Genomic DNA, 20,119 nt, shown 5'->3' with positions numbered 1-20,119 from the left:
ACACTTTTATTAGCCAGGGCTTTATATGCATCAGAAACTATGAGATGATCTCTATATGCTCTGCTGTCTGTTATATGATTTCTGGGGCTTCTCTCCACAGATATCCAGTGGGAGGTTTTTGTGGATAGTTTTTCTCCACAAATCTGGCTTTATATGTCCTTTGTTTAAAATCTGATTTTTCTTTTACCAGTTTCACTCTGTATCCCAAATTTGGTCCTGTCTGCTCAGTTTTTGAAGTATGCCAATGAATAGACTGATGGGATCCCAACTCCTGAACATAATTTCTTTCCAACAGACCATTGGATCAGAAATAATAAAAATAAACTTTAAAGTCTGCTTTAGAAAAATGTGGCTATTTGCTCACCAAACATCCAAATGTTCCTTTAAAACATTGTATCTCCCCATGTTTGATCTTCAGTGGTCTCTCTCTTTGTCTCTTTGTCAGCTGAAGAGTTTAGACCAGTTTATCTGCAATTTGATGTATGTCAGCTGGAGAAAGACACTAACTGAATACCTCCATGGCTACTATTTTCAGGGCCAGGAGTATTATACTCTGAATGTTCTACATGAGGAAATTGATAATCCGTAAGTGGCTAATCATTTTCAGTGCCTTTCTAGTTATTGTTGTAGATGTTTGTGCATCTAGATTTTATTCCAGGTCTGGCTTATATGTACATATTTTTTTTCTCATCTCAGTGTCCATGGACATTTATATATAGTCACAGGGAGTTCATTTAATTTTTATTCTATAACCCACTAGGGGTTACTGTATACTAGTATTACGTATATTTCAATCTAAAATGCACCAGTGAAAATGATGTTTTGCTCAAATAGAAATATTTATTAAAGGGAGACATATTTTGGGATTGCCCATTTTAGAAGTTGGACTTCAGGCAGTAATTTCTATTTCCTTTATAGAATGTTTGAGCTGCTATATAGTAAGTATAATAACACTGAGGTAGTTGCATTCAGAATTAAAACATTCTCTGTCAAACTAGGTTTCTGATTTTAAAAATATATGATACATACATATATAAATACATTAAATAAAATGAATGTCTTTACTTTTTCAATAGAAGAGAATATAGCTCAGGAGTCACAAAAATAGTTTATATGTGTGTGTGTATAATAAGAATAGAAAATCTGTTATAATTGTAAAAAATGGGAGGCTGTTAAAAAAATCTTAAGGGAATAACATAATCTTTTTAATTATACTTGTGTACCATTCATATAAATATTCCTTTCATTAATTGTTGTTATATATTTTTTTAAATGATATTTATAACTACAAATATGGAAAAAGAGTTTGTTATGAAAATCCATTATCATTCCAAATCTAATTTTGCTGTGGATGCATTTCTAAAACAGTACAAATGAAACTATGAAAACCCAGATCTTTATTTCACTTCCTAAAAAGTAATGCTGACTACAATAAACTGGTTAGATTTTTGAACATGTTTGTTCTATCTTCTTAAAAGTTTTTTTATCTATTTTTGTGCCTCTAAAACCTTTTCCATTACGCATGAATTGGAGCTTCCTCAGTTAATTTTTGATGTCTGTTATCTGAGTAGCTGATTAGAAGTTAAAAGAATAAACACTAAAACAATGGAAATCAGAACAAAAGCATATTTCTTTTATAACTAGCTTCTGCCTGGGAAGATTGCTTTCTGCCCCAAAATCCTGCTCATGAAACTATGAAAATAATTTATTGAAAGGCTCTGCAATATCTGAGGAAAGAGAAAAGAGAATTTCCTTAAAGGTATCATTTGCTGAAGTGATGCTCTTGATACTTTGGCCACCTAATGAGAAGGAAGGACTCACTGGAGAAGAGCCTAATGCTGGGAAAGATTGAGGACAAAAGAAGAAAGGGATGACAGAGAATGAGGTAGCTGGATAAAGTCACCGAAGTAGTAGGCGTGAGCGTAAATGGACTCCGGGAGATGGTAGTGAACAAGGCCTAGAGGATCGTTGTCCATGGACTTGCAATGGGTCGGACACGACTTCTCAACTAACAAGAACAACCAAGTCACTTTTTCCAGCTATCCAAAGCCATGGTTTGTAGAATAAGCTTTAGTGGCTGGATTTCACAACAAAAGCCAAAAACCAAAGATTACAAACTACGATGGATAAATTCTTACAGAACAAACTAAATCAGAAAAAAACTGACTTTTTGCAATATTTGATCCTACCACATAAACATCTATGATGGGGCAGTTGACATTATTCCAGCTTTTAACAGACACTCAGTAAGATAGTCCTCGACTTACAACCATAATTGAGCCCAAAATTTCCATTGCTAAATCAAGGTAGTTGTTAAGTGACTTTTGTCCCATTTTATGACCCTTTTTTGTTAAGCAAATCTCTTCAGTTGTTAAATGAATCATGCGGGCGTTAAGAAAATCTGACTTTCCCCATTAACTTTACTTGTCAGAAGCTGGCTAGAAAGGTAACAAATCATGATCATATGATCCTGGGACACTGCAGTTTTCATAAATATATACCGATTGCCAAGTCCCCCAATTTTGATCACCTAACCTTGGGTTGCTGCAGTGATCAAATGTGTGAAAACTGATTCATCATAAGTCACTTTTTTCAGTGCCATTTTAACTTTGAATGGTCACTAATCAAATGCTGTAAATTGAGGACTACCTGTTTGCCTGTTGCAAATATGTATTCACTATTCATTTGGAATAGTGAATGAATCATTTTGTTCATAACACATTAACTTTTCCCTCCTTTGCTGTTCTTGCCACAGTGGTTTATGTCAAGGTAACATCTCTCTTTATTGCACAATTGTTTAGAGACCAGAGAATCAGTCAAGATGTGGAGAGATTCTGCAAACAACTGAGCTCCATGGCCAGTAAGCTGATCATCTCACCTTTCACCCTTGCTTATTACACCTATCAATGTTTTTACAGGTAGGAAAGTGATTCCTATAATGAAAAGCCTGCTTGCAGTGAATCCTGTCACATAGGGATTTTCCCCTGCACTAGCTACTGGAACGCACATATCCCACGTCCCCGATAGTTGTATGATACTGACGGCAGTCCAGAATTGGTTCATTGCAAGCAGCAAAACAAATGAACACGTTTACCCACAATCTTGTGGCTATCCTGTAACCTCAGGAAACTACATTTTCTTCCCTTTTCCCTCCTTGATTGAAACATGCATTCAAGTGTGTTTCTCCTCTGGTTGATTGCAGATATATGGGTCCTACACACCATCACACAGTTCACAGTCATTCAACAGTGATAGATTGCACCTGAAAGCCATTGCAATCTTCATTTGGTCAGGAAAAAGCAGAAAAAACCAAGGCTAGGATTACAGTGTGTTGTGGAATGGCTTGTAAATCAAACTGGTCATGTTCATATTGGCTATAATATTGTCCACTCACCTAGTGATAGTAGCATGGAGAGGATGAAAATGCTCTAAAACTAAACAATCCCTCCCATCTTGCATGTCCTTAAAATGAGGGGATTTAAACTGATAAAGGGACTGTGCCGATTGGACATTGTTGGTCACACATCTGGACAGTATGCAGTTTGGGGAACACTGGAATCTCAGGAAAAAATAGCAATAGCACTTAGACTTCCAGTATATACCACTTCACAGTGCTTTACAGCCTTCTCTAAGCAGTTTATAGAGTCAGTATATTGCCCCCCCCCCCCAAAGTCTGGCTTCTCATTTTACCGGCCTTGAAAGGATGGAAGTCTGAGTCAACCTTGAGCCCATAAGAATCGAAATGCTGGCAATCGGCAGAATTAACCTGCAATACTACATTCTAACCACTGCACCACCATGGCTCTTATCTTTAACTTCTTATCTACCAGACCAACCTTTTCTAGTAGAGTTTTGATAGTCTCCAGCTCTATCTTGTAGACCTTTGTAGGGTTACAACGGAAAGTAAATCGGGGAATATGGCTACAAGATAGACTTGGAGACTATCAAAACTCTACTGAAAAAGTTGGTCTGGTAGATAAGGAGTTTAAGGTACAAGTATAAATTATGTGGGAAGGATAGATTTAAGAACAGTGTAGACAGTTTGGCTTTTATACATGGGAAACAAAGATTATGTGGGAGGAAAGGACAAATACGGTATGTGTCTCATCAATTTAAAAGACTACATGGTTTCTAAGACTGATGTGTTTATGATATTCTTCCTGATTCTCTATGCTTATTTCCAACAATTTTTCAAAATGCTATTTTTGCCTACAGCATGTCTTCAGATAGGATATGTTTACAACTGAGTGAATAACAAATGGCAGGGTTAGAAAAGAAGGAGAAAGAATGGGATGGAATGGAAGTTCTCACTTGGTTGCTGCTAGTCTAGGGACAAAGTGGGCATCAAAAAAATTAATTGGCAATTATACAAATGCCTTGCAAAGAGCATTTGTCAATATCCACTTATCCCAGATATCCACCCATTTTGGATAGCTGAAACCACATTGCAATAGTGCTCAAGTGTTGCAGTGTTTCCGAATACAGTTGAAAGAGATGAATTTGGGTAGGCATCTCACAGGTTCAGGTGACATTAGAGTTCTTCACACATTAGATTTATAGGATGCTGGGGAAAGTCAGTAAAATGCTATTTTATTTACTCTTATTGTATTTTTAACGCCATGGAGGAAAATTGATGAATTTACAAAAATATTCTGACCACCATTTGCTTCTTTTGAGAAAACGGGGTGAGAAAAGAACAGAAAGTTTTCAAAATAATAAAACTGTATATTTGGAGAGTCTCCGTTTGGTAGAACTCCAAAGCCTAACATTTCAACTTCACTTAATGGCATTCAATCTATTTAATATTGCCAGCTCAAGATGCATCTTCTACTACTTTTGAAAGGAGAAGTACCACTAGCAAACCTCAATTAACTCATAAGGCAGGGAGTGTAGCAAGTAATTAGCAATGCATCAGATTGCCTGGCTACAGATTCCATGTCATAATATTTTGAATTCTCCTAGTTTAAAATTGGTGGTGGGGGTGGAGGGGCAGCGTTTGCTATGCTATATATTGATGTTAGGGAGATTGTTGTTGAACACCTTCAATGACCATGGTAGCTGTGAATTGCAATTCATTTGGACAGTCACTACCCTACCATACAGTATTTGTAATGCTCTTTGATTAAAGGTAATCCTCACTTAACAAGGATAATTGGGACTGGAATTTCCAATGCAGTCATACATTTATTATGCAGTCATAAATTTTGATGTCACATGATTGCACTGTGCAGCAGTTCTGGTAGTCCCTGTTTATCATTAAGCAAATCACTAAAATCATTAAATGAGGACTTCATGTGATTGCAACTTCCAACCTCCTGCATTCTTTCCCATGGACTTTGTTGAGGAAACTGTCAAGGAATGTTGCAACTTGCAATTACATGACCACAGGATACTGTGATGATTAGAAATCTGAACTGATTACCAAGCACTAGGATCATGATCATGAGACCACAGGATGCTGTAATGGCCAGATTTTTGAGGACCAGCTGTAACTACCACTTGTTCAGGACTCTTGCCAGTTTGAATAGTCATTGAACAAGTAACCATTAACCGAAGACCACCTGTATATGGTTAGTGTAACAACTGTGACACTAATAATTGCTGCCCATTTATAGTGTTATAAAAAATAACCCTCTTGCCGCTAGATTTGCTAACTTCTCTGCATTTCTCTCTTTTAGCACTGGTTGGCAGGGTCCGCTAAGCATCTTTGGCTATTTTATCATTGGGACAATTGTTAACAAGTTCCTAATGAGTCCCATTGTTTCAAAATTGGTGCAACAGGAAAAACTTGAAGGTGATTTCAGGTGAATATATTGAGCAGATCTTATTAATTGATTCACATCTAAAATGACTTGTGGTGTTATTTGCAAAGATATCAATACATCAACTTAGTTGTGATATCCGTTCAAGTGACTAAGGTATAGAAGTGATAGGTCAGAAATGTTATTAATGTTTTCAGGCCTTTGCTAAGATGCTGCACAATCCTTGTAACTATTCCTGTCCTTCGGAACATTATGTTGTAGGATAATTATGAAGGAGGCTTTTCTGAAATTCTGATTGTTTCATCTAACCAATTGACACACACGGAAGAAAATGTTTTCCTTCTTTCTTACAGGTTTAAGCATATGCAGCTGCGGGTGAATGCTGAATCTGTTGCTTTCTACAGGTAAAATATCTTTCACCTTTTTTTGAGTATCTCCTTTCAGTCTTCAAAAGCAAGAAAATTGTATATTCCATATACAGTAAAAGGAAATTCGTGTAGTTGTCATTTTCCCCATTTTCTTCATGCCTGTTCAGGCTGTTGAATGATTTTCTCCCCTTTTTTCAAATTTAAGCTCCTTTTTCTTAAGCTATACATGCGTAGATAACCATCACTGTATTCTTTTTGGGTGAGCCGTATCATACTAAATGCAGGAGGAGGATGAAAAATAGTAAACCAAGGTAATTAAAACCACGTGATAAGGAAAGGAAAAATATACCTAAAATTAGTTTATACCAGCCACATATCTTTTTATATCTTTCTGTCCTGGCTTCTACCATATATGAATTCTACTTCTTAAATGTGTTATCTCTTTCTTTTTGAAGATCATATCAATTTTATCCAATCATGACTGACCAGGTTATATATCAATAACTTTCAGACAATTTTTAACAAAAACTGTTGGAACTTCCTTTTCATCCATTTGATAGTCATCAGCTCTCTTGTCTTGACTTATTAGGATTTCTAATTATGGGCTGTTTTGTAAATATATTCAGTCCAACTATTATCCTTTCAAAACTCAGTGACAAAAGATCTGCGGTGAGTTAATCATGCTGAGACTTTATGAATGAGACTCGCTTATGTGCTTCTTGTAGCATGTGCATAGAGATTGAAAATGTGCGGTGCTTTCGGTCATTGGTTTTGAATGTTTTCCTCAAAGCACAGGAACAAATATTATATGTCTCCTCTTGCATCACAGGAAATTAATTCAGAAGTAAGGGAAATCAGGACCCAATGGAGAATGAAGGATTTTTCCTGTCTGTATTCAATACTGTTATTTTTAGTTACTCATATGGCAGGTAGAAATTTTGAAAGCAAAATGTGCTTCTGCATAAGTAAATGGGAATTACACTAGAGGGACATTTTGGTGGATGGACAAGGAAAAGGGCCGCAGATCAAAACAAAAGGAACACATATGACCCATCTGGCTTTCTGCTTTTTGCCACATGAGGTCACTAGTGGCAGTGTTTCAATGTGGTTTGAGTATAAATACTCCCTGGGGATGATGGAAGCTGAAACTGAAGTAGTGATACTCTAAATTATATCAGCAAATAGGACTCTTTTTTCCATGTTTTAATTATGGCATTGCCTGCATGCTGGGGAATTCTAAGTCCACATATATTAAAGTTGCTAAACTGCAGATTTAACAGGTTTATGAACTCAGTTCATGAAAATATGTGGAGAGTTGCCCTATGTTTTTTCTAATGCTACATTTGATTTCCTGGCCCACAAAACTGAGTTTGAAGAAAGGACCACTATAACTGGCTGATCATATCCTTTTTATTTTGTTGTTTTGCAGAGCTGGGGAAGTTGAACACATGCGAACCAACTACAAGCTTCAAAACCTTTTAAAGACGCAAAGGGAATTGATTGGAAAGGAACTGTGGCTATACAGTAAGAAGAAGTTTTTTATCATCTTAACTTGTACATTGATTAAAGTAGCTTCACTAGGGATAAAGTTTAAATCCTGCATGTGGGAAATATTTTGAGGGCGAAAGATTTCAAACAGTAAAGTAATCAAGCATCAGCTAACTTTGAATCAGAAGATGAATTCCATAACTATCCAAATGCAAGTGGAAATGTTTGGTTTATGTACTTGAAAGGTGACAGTCTTTAGGGTGGGTGTTAAAGCAGGATACAGCTTTTACGTTTTTGAACAAAGTAATCAGCACTTGGATTTTATGGGATTTTCTATCTCTATTCAAAGGACATTCCCAGTGTTTTGCTATTTCGAATAATGGGCAGATATATCTGTACTGTTGATATGTATGTCCCTAAATATAAGCATCTAGTTTGGATAGGGATATTTCTTCCAGGCTAAAACAAGCACAAAGTCAAACGTATATATAATGATGTATGATCATGGCTATAAGTTGGTCAAACTGGTCTGTGTTCATAGGCTGCCTTATCAAAGGCTAATTAGACTTTAATTATACACCCCCCTGGGTCATTTTGTTTCTTGAATAACTGCAAGATTTGTACAACATATAACATGCTATTTTAAAAAGCATGGTACGGACTAGAGACATACATTGTAAGAACGACATTGAATCAAAAATATTTGCTTTGGCCCACACTGCTAAAGCAATTTTGTTAATATAGAAACATTCCCTACTTTGCAAATATAACGGTCATTTTCAATCTAATTTCAGCTAAAGTGTAAGTGAAGGTAGTGCTCTACAATAAACTTTGTGCCCATGTGAAAAAAATGTATCTTTCTGCACTTGAACCCAGTATGGCAAGACCTGGATCCTATTACCTGTTCAAAAGCTCCCTTCTACTGACTATATCACGCTAGTATGTTTTTTTGTTCAGTTGGGATCAACACCTTTGACTATTTGGGCGCCATCCTGAGTTACGTGATGATTGCCATTCCTATATTTAATGGAGTATATGATGATCTGAATCCCACAGAATTGAGCTCCTTAGTTAGCAAGGTGAGTTTTTGCAAATTTTCTGGGGTGAAAGATCCTGTTTTTATATTAATTAAAGGCTTGCTCTCAGTTTATATTCTATGGCTTGCCCTTTGGTTGTCTTAGAAATTCATCCCAGAGCATTAACCTATAATTATTTTCCCCAATGCTGCTATTACTCTCTTTTTCTTTGAAAGTCACAAGATTTTCAAAATACTCTATGTTAATCACCTCAGAGAACCATAGCTTCTTTGAGGCTATTCTACATATTTCAGTCCACAATGTTTCATGAATTTTAAAATGTTTTACAGAAATGAAAATAAGTATTAGATGGAAGAATCCAAGAGTCCTGTGTTAGGGATGTTATTGTTACCAAAGAGAAACCTAGAATGTACTAAATAAGAGCCCCCAGTCTTTCCTGCCATAGGATATTTGTTGTTTCTACATACTGCTGACTGTTGGGATCTAACTGGCTTGTCATAACAGCATTCACGTTGGCATATTTATTGCTTCACCTGTCATGGGATGAGTGCCCTCTTTCTGAAAAGGAGGGATCACTGAAATCACTCTTTCAAGGCAAGCTGCCTGTACTAAATTCCTGGTTGCTACAAATCAATCTAAAAATAATTGGGCTTATATTCTTTACTATGTAATGAAACATTTTTGGAAGAGGAAGGAATTTTTTCAAGATTTTCAAGGCAACCAATGTATAGCAAAATGTGTTTCTATTTTTCTCTGTGAGATGTATGACAAATTCTGTGAGCAGCAGAAGAGTCAGAAATTATCAAGGAACAATTTCTTAGCATCAGGGTAATATAGTTAAAGTTGCCTTTCTCTTGTGGACCATTTCCCCATCTTGGCTTAACTCTGTTTTCTTGTGATATTGCTTTGCAGAATGCCTTTGTCTCCATTTACTTGATTCACTGTTTCAGCATCTTAATTGATTTATCTACCACAGTGTCTGATGTCGCTGGCTACACGCACAGGTATGTTATTCTCTGGGTTTGGGAAGCACTCAGATAGCATGGAAGCTTCTGGATCTTTCAAGCTCTAAAGGGCAAAGGAACCCATCACTGTTTGTTCCAGAAGTCTATGATTTTTGTCCATTCAAGGACTACACCTAGATTTGAGGGCCTTGTTTCAAAGATGGACAAAACCAGATCTCCTTGTGAAATGAGAATTTAATAGTTTGAAGAGATGGCATGAGTGTCTTAAATATCTGATTTTGCTATATAGGTTATAAAAGGGGGGGGAGGGTAGAGTTTTCACTCTCCTCACTTTGAGGCCATAAAAGAGGCCTGTCATAGAATCTCTTCTAAGATGCCTTTTTAAAGAGGAAAAAATAACAAGGCAATCTCTTTTTCCCCCCTCTTGAGAACTAAAACACTGATCATATAATTCAGCAGCCCCCAACCTTTTGGGAGCGGATCCATGAAGAGAGGTTTTTCCACGAACCAGAGGGGACATGGTTTTGTGTAATGCCTGCATCCCATAGATGGGGCTTCACTTGTTTGTGCAGCCTGGTGCTAGTCCACTGACTGGGGGTTGGGGGGACCTCTGATCTAATTAGAAGTGGTAGATACAGCAGAGTAAAGAAACTTATTTTCAACTTCTAAAGTGGTTAATTTCAACTGGCACTTCTCTTAGGCTACAGGGCATTCATATTTGAAGAGCATTTCAGGTGGACCATGGAACTCTACAAACATTAACCACTCCAATATATCTAATCATATATAACCTCTTCCTCTTTTCAGCAAATATTTTCTTAGCTTTGGGGAAATTGTATAACGTAAGCATTTTTTCTTTGATCTCCCTCCCTAATCACCGGCTTTTGTAGAATTGGAGAGTTGCAGGAAGTATTGCTGGACCTTTCCAAGAAGCAAAATCATACTGAATCAGAAGACAAACTGGACTTTGACAGGTACCTAGCTATAGGATATGGTAGCAATAGCAAACCTTTTTTGGCTCGCATGCCATAAGAGCCGAGGTGGTGCAGTGGTTAAATGCAGCACTGCAGGCTACTTCAGCTGACTGCAGTTCTGCAGTTCGGCTGTTCAAATCTCACCAGCCTTCCAGCCTTCCGAGGTGGGTAAAATGAGGACCCGGATTGTTGTTGGGGGCAATATGCTGACTCTGTAAACCGCTTAGAGAGGGTTGAAAGCCCTATGAAGCGGTATATAAGTCTAACTGCTAAGCAGGAGGAGCACAGGGGGGTCATGCGTGGGCGTGCCACACCCATAATGCAATGCACGACACCACCACCCCCCAGTGTGCATGCGCCCATGACAGACACTTCCCCCCCCCAAATTTTTTGCATGCTTTTTTCGCCCTCCCCAGGCTCCAGAGGCTTTATAAGAACCTGGGGAGGGTGAAAACAGCCTCCCCCCCCACGCGCCGGAGGCCCTACTGAGGCTTCAGGAGTTTCCCTGAAGCCTCCGGATCGCAAAAAACCAGCCCTAAGAGGCAAACCAAAAGTTCGGAAATGGACTTCCAGTTTGCTCGTAGGGCTGGTTTAAGCCCTCCGGAGCCTTCAGGGATCTACAGGCGGCTTCCGTGAAGGCTCCAGAGGACAAAAAATGACCCAACGAGCAAACCGGAAGTCACTGACAAATGGCTCTGCGTGCCACCGGGGATATGGGATGACAGTTTGGTTTTTATGCCATGGTGCTCCTTGGTTATTTGGGTTATCATAGCAAATCATAGCTAAATATCTTGGCCATACCTGTGGAAGAATATTCCAGTTTATCCTCCTGAGATGGTTTGGCAGGGAAATAATTCTGCAAAATTCTAAGGCTATATAGGAAGTCAGGGATGTAAGAAGTTACAGTATACCAGGTCAGACTGTAAGAACCTAGTATTGGGCTGAGGCCTTCTTTCACTTGTTATATCAGTGATGGTGAACCTTTTTGGCACCCAGTGCCCTAATTGGAACATGCATGCATGCATGTGTACGCCGGAGCCCCGGAAACTCGAAGACCCGCTAGCCAGTGCGCATGTGCATGTCGGCCGTCTGGTTTTCTGGTTTCCAGCACACATATGTGCCCCGGCCAGGTGGTCTTCGTGCATGCCAGAGCCCCGGAAACCCAAAGACCAGATGGCCGGCATGCACATGCACACCGGCCAGATGGTCTTTGGGGTTTCAGGGCTCCGGCACATGTGAAGATGAGCTGGCATGCGCCGGAAACCCAAAGAGCAGCTGCCGTGCCATAAGTTCACCATCACAATGTTCTATTATTCTTTTTATGAATTTGAGAAGCTGGAGATACCAACTTCATGCCAGGTACCTAAAAATGCTAGGTGGCTCCCAATCATGTTTCTGGGTTCAAAAATAATTTTTTTGGGGGGTGGATAATTAGTGGTGATAGATAGGGGGAAGTTTTTTTTATCTATCCCCCTTTCTTTTAACTGTAGAAAGTCTTATAAGAATAGAAAAAGGGGATATGGCATTCCATTTGTGGAATACCCCTCCTCCCGAGACTTGATTGTTATCCATACTGGCATCATTTCAGTACCAGGTAAAACCCATTCTATTTTTCAGGCTAGCAATTCATTTTATTTTAATTCATACTGTTTCTTTTTTTGAATGAGCTAATTTACTGCATGTGGTGTTTTTTTTAATCTTTTATTCGGTACCTACCTATTCAGTACCTATCCGTCTGTATTCAGATTGTAATTATTTTAGTGGTTTATCATAAACCAGCCACAGAAACTCAGCTGTTGAGCAATTTAAACATTTAAAATAATAAATAAATCAGGGCACACACATACCCACCAATGCCAAGTGGAATCTGAGACCTGCAGCACTTGGTGCTGACAGGGATTTGGACAAGAAGTATAGGGAGTGAAAAAGAGATGGGATAGCATACTCTGACCTTTACAAAGAGGCTGCCAGGCCCTGATCTTCTAAATTCCCAAAGGTTTCTCAGGCCACTCGATGGGTTGGGAGAACATATGGGTACCTGAGAAGTTTTATGAATTCTGACACCAAGAAGTTTTAAAAGCTCTGCACATTGCAGCAATTGATGCCCAGAATGGCTGAACTGTTGAGAAGTGTCTCTGTAACAAAATATTTGGAGTAGGGGCTGTTCTTGTTTCTTTTGGGCTACATAAGCTGTTATCATTAAAGTGCTAAACTATATACAGACTGCACTCTCTTTCTATGAACCATGTACATACTATCTGTCCTTAACTTATCTTCCCTCTCTTTTTATGGGGGCTTGATGTCTTCAGCATTTCTAGAGAGAAGAGGGTCTCAAGCGACACCGCTTTTGTTCTGGAGCATGTTTCCCTTGCAGCTCCCTCCAAGAACCTGCTTATCAAGGACCTAAACATGAGAGTCACACGAGGGGACAATCTCCTGATTACTGGGAATACAGGCACAGGAAAGACATCTTTGTTGCGTATTCTCGGAGGCCTGTGGAAGTGCAAGCAGGGTAAGTGCCCCAACGTCCCAGAATTGGTGCATTGGTACATTAGGGCTTTTCAACAAGTTGATCCTTTATAACCTGGCTCATGGGATAAAAGTTGAATTTAGATTATTCAGAAATGTAAATATACATGTGACGCTATCCAGAAGTGTAAGGCTATAAATGTTCAGAGCGTAGCCATTGATAGTAGTTTTAGTCCCAACCTTCCTCCACTTAAGGGTGACAAGTTGGTGTGCTGTGGTCCATCACAGCCTGTGTAGCTCGCAGCAGAGTCGGACAGTGAGGAGGTTGGGGAGGAACATGGGCCAGTCCTGGAGTCTGGGGAAGGCTTGGACGAGGCTCTGTGTCGGAGAAGGGGGCCAGGGCCATCTGGAAGTTATGTGCTGCCTCCAGAGTCAGACAGCAGCGGGGCAGAGGAACAGGCTCCTCCTGTTCCCAGTGTGCACATGCGCAGAGCTGCCAGAAGGCAAGAACAATTAAAACAGAAGGGACGACTCAGGAGTAAGGTTTGGAGGTGATTGGCCCCTCCCATAGGACATAAAGGAGGAGCAAAGGCACATGAGCCATTGCAGAAACTAATTTGGTTCATGCTGGTCAATTTACCTTCTGAAAATATGTTTGGACTCTTTGCTTCGTGTGGCCTTGCCAAGCTAATTGCTAATTAAGTCTTTGGCAGCATTTTCAAAGAAGATAAAGGTGAATGCTTATCAGCCTTATCCCGAAGGACTTTGGCAGCCTGCTGTAGAACTCTTTGTTACTATTTGGAACTCATTACGGGCCATGAATGAATATAATTCACAGCCTTTGAAATAAAAAGAGGGCTTTTGGACAATTGTGTGTGTTTCACTGTACAGGAAGCCTAGGTCAGAACATCGGGAAGGTTGTTTATAGGGATTGCACTGAATTAGGAAGACTTTCAGAACTTGTCCAGGTCATGAAGTCAATGGAATTCTTGGTGCTCTCTGATCTTGGTTGTTTGCTTACAGACATTTCTTTACCCAACTAGATAATATCATCAGTGCTAATGAGTGTGGGATTTTCTCCCTCTTTCCTTCCAATGTTGGTAGTGATGGTGTTTTCTCCTTGATAGCTGTTTGATTAGGGTTTTGTTTTCTGCTTGTGATCTGCTTATCTGAATGTAAGCTGCTGGAGAAGATGTAGTCTAGTCTTTTTATTTCATCCTTAGCTTTTTAAATTACTTTTTATTGGATTTTAAATGTGGTTTATATCTACGTATGTGTCTATTGTGATACCTGATTTGTCTGAATGCCACAGCTTCCAGGAATTTGCTAGCATATTTGGATTTAGCTTGGTCTACGATCCTCATAGTTTCCCAGATGAAACTATTATTAAATCTGTCCATGAGTTGTGAGATTAAGAAGTTTTCATTGTGTTTTCAGATGGCAATTAATGTTTATGAAAGCACTCATTTAGTCTTCTTCCTGTTTGTCCTACGTAGTGGCTATTAAAGTCTTCACACTGTATGCTGTAGATGACTCTTGTTTTTCCTTCTTGGTCTATTGGATCTTTTGTTTTACTTAAAATGTTTTTGATTATTAATATTGGGGTTTTGTGTGTATTGAGTTTATTTCATTTATAAAATTTCTTTATTTTTCATTATGAATGCAATAATCCTAAAAGGGTTGTGGGGAGACTAAACAGGCTTGAAGACACAGGTGTCCCACATCTTAAAACCAAAAACAGAACAGAGCAACAAAAAGCACAACAGTACACATTTTGTTAAAATCCTGAGTGAACCAATAGGTTTCCAGTTGACATTGAAAGTTTACAATGCTTCGTGTCAGCTGAAGCAGAAATATGGGTACATCCAGAGATCCTATATCAAAAATTCTCTTCTTTAATTTTCACATGATGAACCACTGGCAAATGTGACAAAATAAAGATCCATTTCCTGCAGCTAATTTTAAAAAAAACCAGGAAAATACATAACATGATCTCGCATACATCCAGACCGTAAATAGGGTAGATCTTTTGATTAAATGATTTTGAATTTTTACAATTGGAAGTGTTGGCTTGCTTTGCATTTTTTTTTTTTACTTTTTCTGCTGGACTTCTGCAGGAGAAGTCCATATGCTGAGTTCCTTTGGCCCCCATGGAGTGGTGATCATACCTCAGCGTCCTTTCTTCACAGATGGAACGCTGCGGGAACAGGTGAGTCATGTTAGTATCAGATTGTCAAGAGTGGTTAGATTTTCTGCATGCTCCAGAATTACTGTATATTCAATACATACATCAGGGAACCCTGCTTGATTTACTTATTAAAAGTTCCTTAAGGGAGGGGAATTGCTGCTTATCTCTGACTCCTTTATGTTTATGAAGTGTCTCATTTGGAATTTGTGTCTGCTTTATTTGATTCAGATTATATACCCTCTAAAGGAAATCTATCCAGATTCTGGTGAGTGGGAATTGAATTGGAGACTACCATGGTGTACATTTTTTCTTAATTGTATATGCCTTCATTTCATGAACTAGCTAGCAGTACTAGATAGACTAATTCTTTATAGCCTTTGCTACTTTTTTTGCAAAACATAATTGACATAATTTTATTTAAAGTTATTTAATAGGTTTAGGGCTATAAGATGTCCCTCTATATGCATGTTTGGCCTTGTGCTATATAGCCAAAGAAAACTTTCAACAGATTATATGTGAATTGTGGTGAAATCTTGATCAAACCAATCAGCACAAATTTATTCCATGGATATGCAGCTTGATGCCTTCGAAATGTTCTGAATGATTATGTGTTGAAAATCCACTGATTGTACTGCTTAGAGTTGATGGCAGTCTCATTCCAAATCATCCGCAGAGCTACTATTTATTATCTATGTAGGTATCTGTCCTCTGAACATACCATTTTTAACTTCGTTTTTAAATTTTTAATATTTTTTAAATTATAGAATTCACTTTCCAGGAAAAGTGACTGAAACTGCACTCTCCTTTTACCAGCCCCAAATCAATCCATGAAAGTATGATGGGTATAGTCTAAACTTTATAGTCTAAAAGATTAGACAATTGAATTTGGGCAGAAGGAGCAAAGTTGATAAAGTACAACTTTGATAAAGAGGTAAAATGAAAAGCCCTCTTAAGAGATATAAATTCAATTTGTGTGTATGGCATAACTCCAGGAAAGAGGTTTTTATCCAAAGATGTTTAGATAAAAAGGATGGGGATGATGAGCTCTCTTATCAAAATAATATATTGTGAGTGTTAATGAATGGCCCCTAAGGCAATTTGACTCCCCTAAGTCAGTTCCTTACCCTTTCCTGCTCCTCCCTCATTTTATTGGGTATCTCTAATATGTTTCTGGTTATATATGTCTGTAATCACATGGTTTTATTTGGCAACTAAATGTGGGACATGACTCCACTGAAAACCCTTCTGCCCTGAGGTAATATGAGGTGATGTGAAAGTTTTGCTGGTAGCCAACCATCTGTCATAGTCACTATTGTATGCAGGACATCATTGTCAATTATAAATCCAAATGGTGGACTAGCATGTTTATAAAAGCCATGAGAATAATCAAACAATTCGGATTTTGTGATGATAGATAACTTCTAGGTTCTCAGCAAATTTATCAGTGAAAGCGTTGTTTAAAATCAATCTTTAAAGTCCTTGGGGAAAGGTCATCTAAATAAAAATGATGCTTGATTAATAAACAGCTGTACTCTACTTTCAGATAGTTTGGAAAATCCTGTTAATGTAAATCTAATAAAAGCTGGGGTTACTTTATGAGACTGGAAGTTATTTTGCTTGGGTTCTGTCTCAGCAATGTCTAGCTCTTATATCTATTTTGAGTTGTTCCTTAAATGCTGGAATCTCTCTGATTTGGGAAAGTACATTTTTTTCTAGGTTGGAGCTAAACATAGAATGTCAGGACCTACGTTTTAAAAAGTAATAGCTGGCGCGAGAATAAAAAAAATAGCATTTACATTTAAATTTGATTGAAAATAAATATAATAAATTTGATTATTTTTATATTGTGCATTTAATCACTTTCTTCATTAATCACTTTTGGAAGCTCTCCAGAGGCTGCTTCCAAGCATTTGAGAGCTTCACACTTGTATACCTTGGCTTTAATTCATACTGGAGTAATCAGATTTTTCTCAATCTTGCATTCACCGGATGTGTTGGATTGCAAATTCTACAATTCCCAGGTTGTATGATGTTACTTAATTACAGGAAAGCCAGTGCTGGAAAGCTGATATGCCAGAAGGGAAGAGAAATAAAAATGGAATTTGTAATCCAATAATGTAATGCCAGTTCATGGTATACAGTTCCAAAGATGTCTGTATTGTCAGAATTGAGAGGTGCGCCCATCCTGGTTGTTGTGGGATATTCCCACTTGTGATAGATATGAGCCTTATGGGGATCCTTATCCATAAGAAAAACTGGGAGAAGGAACAAAGGATAACAATTTTTGATTCCTGCCTTTATGTGACACTTCAAAAGGGCATGAATAGAAATAAGAAGGCAGACGGACTACACTACAACAACCCAGGCTGAGGTTCATACCAGAGAACTGTGCTCATTTTACTTTTGCTTCCAGTTGCAAAAGATTTGAAAATGTGGCCAGAGGCAATGGATGTAGGGGCAGAAATAAAGGTATCTTTCTTGGGAAGAGAACCTTCTTACTAAAAAATGTCTGCCTACTTAGCTACAGACAGACTGGGTTTGCTGGGAGTTGCAATTCCGCCACAAGCGCTCCATGGTAGTGGATCTGGCTATTTGAGAGACCGCCTTCTGCCGATTACCTCCCTCCGTCCCATCAGATCGCATAGAGTAGGCCTCCTCCGAATTCCATCCGCCAGTCAGTGCCGACTGGCGACTATGCGGAGGAGAGCCTTCTCAGTTGCAGCCCCGACGCTATGGAACAATCTCCCCGTGGAGATCCGCACCCTCACCACCATCCAGGCCTTCCGCACAGCCCTCAAGATCTGGCTATCCCGTCAGGCCTGGGGATAAGACTTTATTCTCGCCCCTCCCGAATGTTGAATGAATGTTGGGTTTTTATTGCTAATTACTTTTATTCACATTTTCTTTTTGCGTTTTGTCCTGCACTCCCTTCCCCTATCATTGTAAGCCGCCCTGAGTCCCCTCAGGGAAAAGGGCGGCCTATAAATGCTAATAAAATGAAAAAAAAAAAAAACATCTGGAAGATCACCAATTATAGATTAAATGTTAATTTTTTTTAAAAAAGTGGGGTGTATTTTTCCCTTTCTACCCTACTTTCAATAAGTCATTAACTTTATTATGGGAATGTCACATGTCTTTTCACAATAAGATTTCATGTTTTATTTTGGGGGGTCACAGCACTGCAAAGTTTGCAGAATGCTGATCTGAAAAAAAGCACCTTTTTATTAGCATGCTTCTGCCACTGAATTTCTCGTATCACAGGATCTATAGATGATGATAGGATACTCAGGTTCCTGGAGCTGACTGGACTGGTGAGTTTCCTAGGCCATGAAATATATAAATTGGTTCATACCCCAGGTTTTGGAAGACAGTGGGTGAAAAAGGTTCACCAAGTTTAAGCCAATAATTAACCCTTAAAGAGAAGAACTATGAATTTCAGTATGTTGGCTGGATTTGGAGAACACCGAGCATCAGCAGTTAAATTTATGACTGGTATCAAAGCTGAACCTTAGCTCACAATGTTGTACTGAACAAACCTTACCAGTATAATAAATTTTAGCAACAGCCTTCCTGACTTACAGTGAAGGCATGATGCCAGAGAGCAAATAGGAGTTGGCCATGGGCTTATACCAACAAACCAAGGTGATTCTGTGACGACAGGCCTGAGAAAGCATTTGGATGATTAGGGGGGGGGGGAGACCAAGTTGTGATTTTTAACATGTTGTTTTCTATGCCTAATACAGTCAGACTTGTTAATGAGAACAGGAGGTTTGGACCAGCCTGTGGACTGGAACTGGTAAGGCCGCTTTGGTGTGAGTAGATCGAAAGCTGTGGAAGACCAGAGCAGTGGTGTTTATTGTGGATTGTTCTGCTTCTTATCTTTGATGTAGGTATGACATTCTTTCACCAGGTGAGATGCAAAGGCTGTCGTTTGCTCGCCTGTTCTACTTACAACCCCAGTATGCAGGTAAGAAAAGGAGTGCAGAGTGGAGGGTAATAGGGTTAATTCTCTTATTTAAGGATATGGGAAGGCATTGGTGATTTGTGGCACATAAGAAATTATGATTACACTGGTTTTTTGTGGATCACAATCCACCGCTTAGTCCCTTTCCTATAACAGCAATTTTCTCACAGACCATATGCCTGGTGAAGTGATCACAAAAGCTTAGACAATAACAGTAACATCAGTCTTTGAGATATTACAATCTGTTGTAATACAGTTTGACCATCTGTTGGAAAGCTGGATTCTCCTTAGTTTTTCCTATAGATCTTTTGGCTTCAATGTCTTTGAAAGGCAGAGCTGAGGAAATAGGACCTTGATAAAATGTGAAATGCAGAAAGCCAAAGGAGAGAGGATGCTTCAGGAGAGCTAGGAAAGGAGGATTGGAACAGGGATAACTTTAGTACATTGAAGAGAAGAGCATGAAGGGAAAAGTAGATTAGAAAACAAAACTGGGCTGACAACAAAGTTGCTTCATGACCAAAACTGCAGTAGTAAAGACATTTGAAATAATTATTTCAGCCTTAGTAAGTGACACGGCTGATTGTGATAATAATGAGAGTTTTATCCCAACATGCTTGGAAAATTTCACATTAGAAAAGGCTGAACTACATAGCTTAAAGACTGCAAAAATCCAAAATGGCCACAGATGGCAGCACAGTTCATAGTGCTATTTAATAGGCATTGCAGATTTTTACAACCCAGTTCTGGTAGCACTAAACTAGCTACACTGTTGGATACAAGCCTAGGCATTCTATTTTGGCTGATTTACATTTCAGTATGCATTATCTTTAATCTGGAATGCTGCTGGAAACAAACACTTGGAGATGTTTCAACATTGGCCCGTGATGGCAACTCTGTAGTTTAA

At 38.7% G+C, this 20,119-nt stretch overlaps 1 protein-coding gene across 1 annotated transcript in view; it reads left to right on the top strand.

The window, feature by feature from the left end:
• Positions 1-20,119, top strand: part of ABCD4 (ATP binding cassette subfamily D member 4) — a 32,110-nt gene that overhangs the window by 7,638 nt on the left and 4,353 nt on the right. Inside the window, exons 4-17 of the mRNA XM_014059227.2 lie at positions 446-585; positions 2,802-2,918; positions 5,679-5,804; positions 6,116-6,166; positions 7,560-7,654; positions 8,576-8,697; positions 9,568-9,659; positions 10,511-10,594; positions 12,904-13,106; positions 15,181-15,272; positions 15,480-15,516; positions 18,513-18,562; positions 18,995-19,047; positions 19,142-19,218. Coding sequence (XP_013914702.2) covers positions 446-585; positions 2,802-2,918; positions 5,679-5,804; positions 6,116-6,166; positions 7,560-7,654; positions 8,576-8,697; positions 9,568-9,659; positions 10,511-10,594; positions 12,904-13,106; positions 15,181-15,272; positions 15,480-15,516; positions 18,513-18,562; positions 18,995-19,047; positions 19,142-19,218 — 1,339 coding nt within the window. The remainder of the gene's footprint in view (positions 1-445; positions 586-2,801; positions 2,919-5,678; positions 5,805-6,115; positions 6,167-7,559; positions 7,655-8,575; positions 8,698-9,567; positions 9,660-10,510; positions 10,595-12,903; positions 13,107-15,180; positions 15,273-15,479; positions 15,517-18,512; positions 18,563-18,994; positions 19,048-19,141; positions 19,219-20,119) is intronic.

This window comes from Thamnophis sirtalis, unplaced genomic scaffold (assembly GCF_051295495.1).
Source record: "Thamnophis sirtalis isolate CommonGarterSnake01/CBP01778 unplaced genomic scaffold, rThaSir2_p1.2 scaffold_1, whole genome shotgun sequence".
Classification (NCBI taxonomy): Eukaryota; Metazoa; Chordata; class Lepidosauria; order Squamata; family Natricidae; genus Thamnophis; species Thamnophis sirtalis.
Note: the sequence above shows the minus strand (reverse complement) of the source record. Positions and strands in the feature narration are given on the sequence as shown.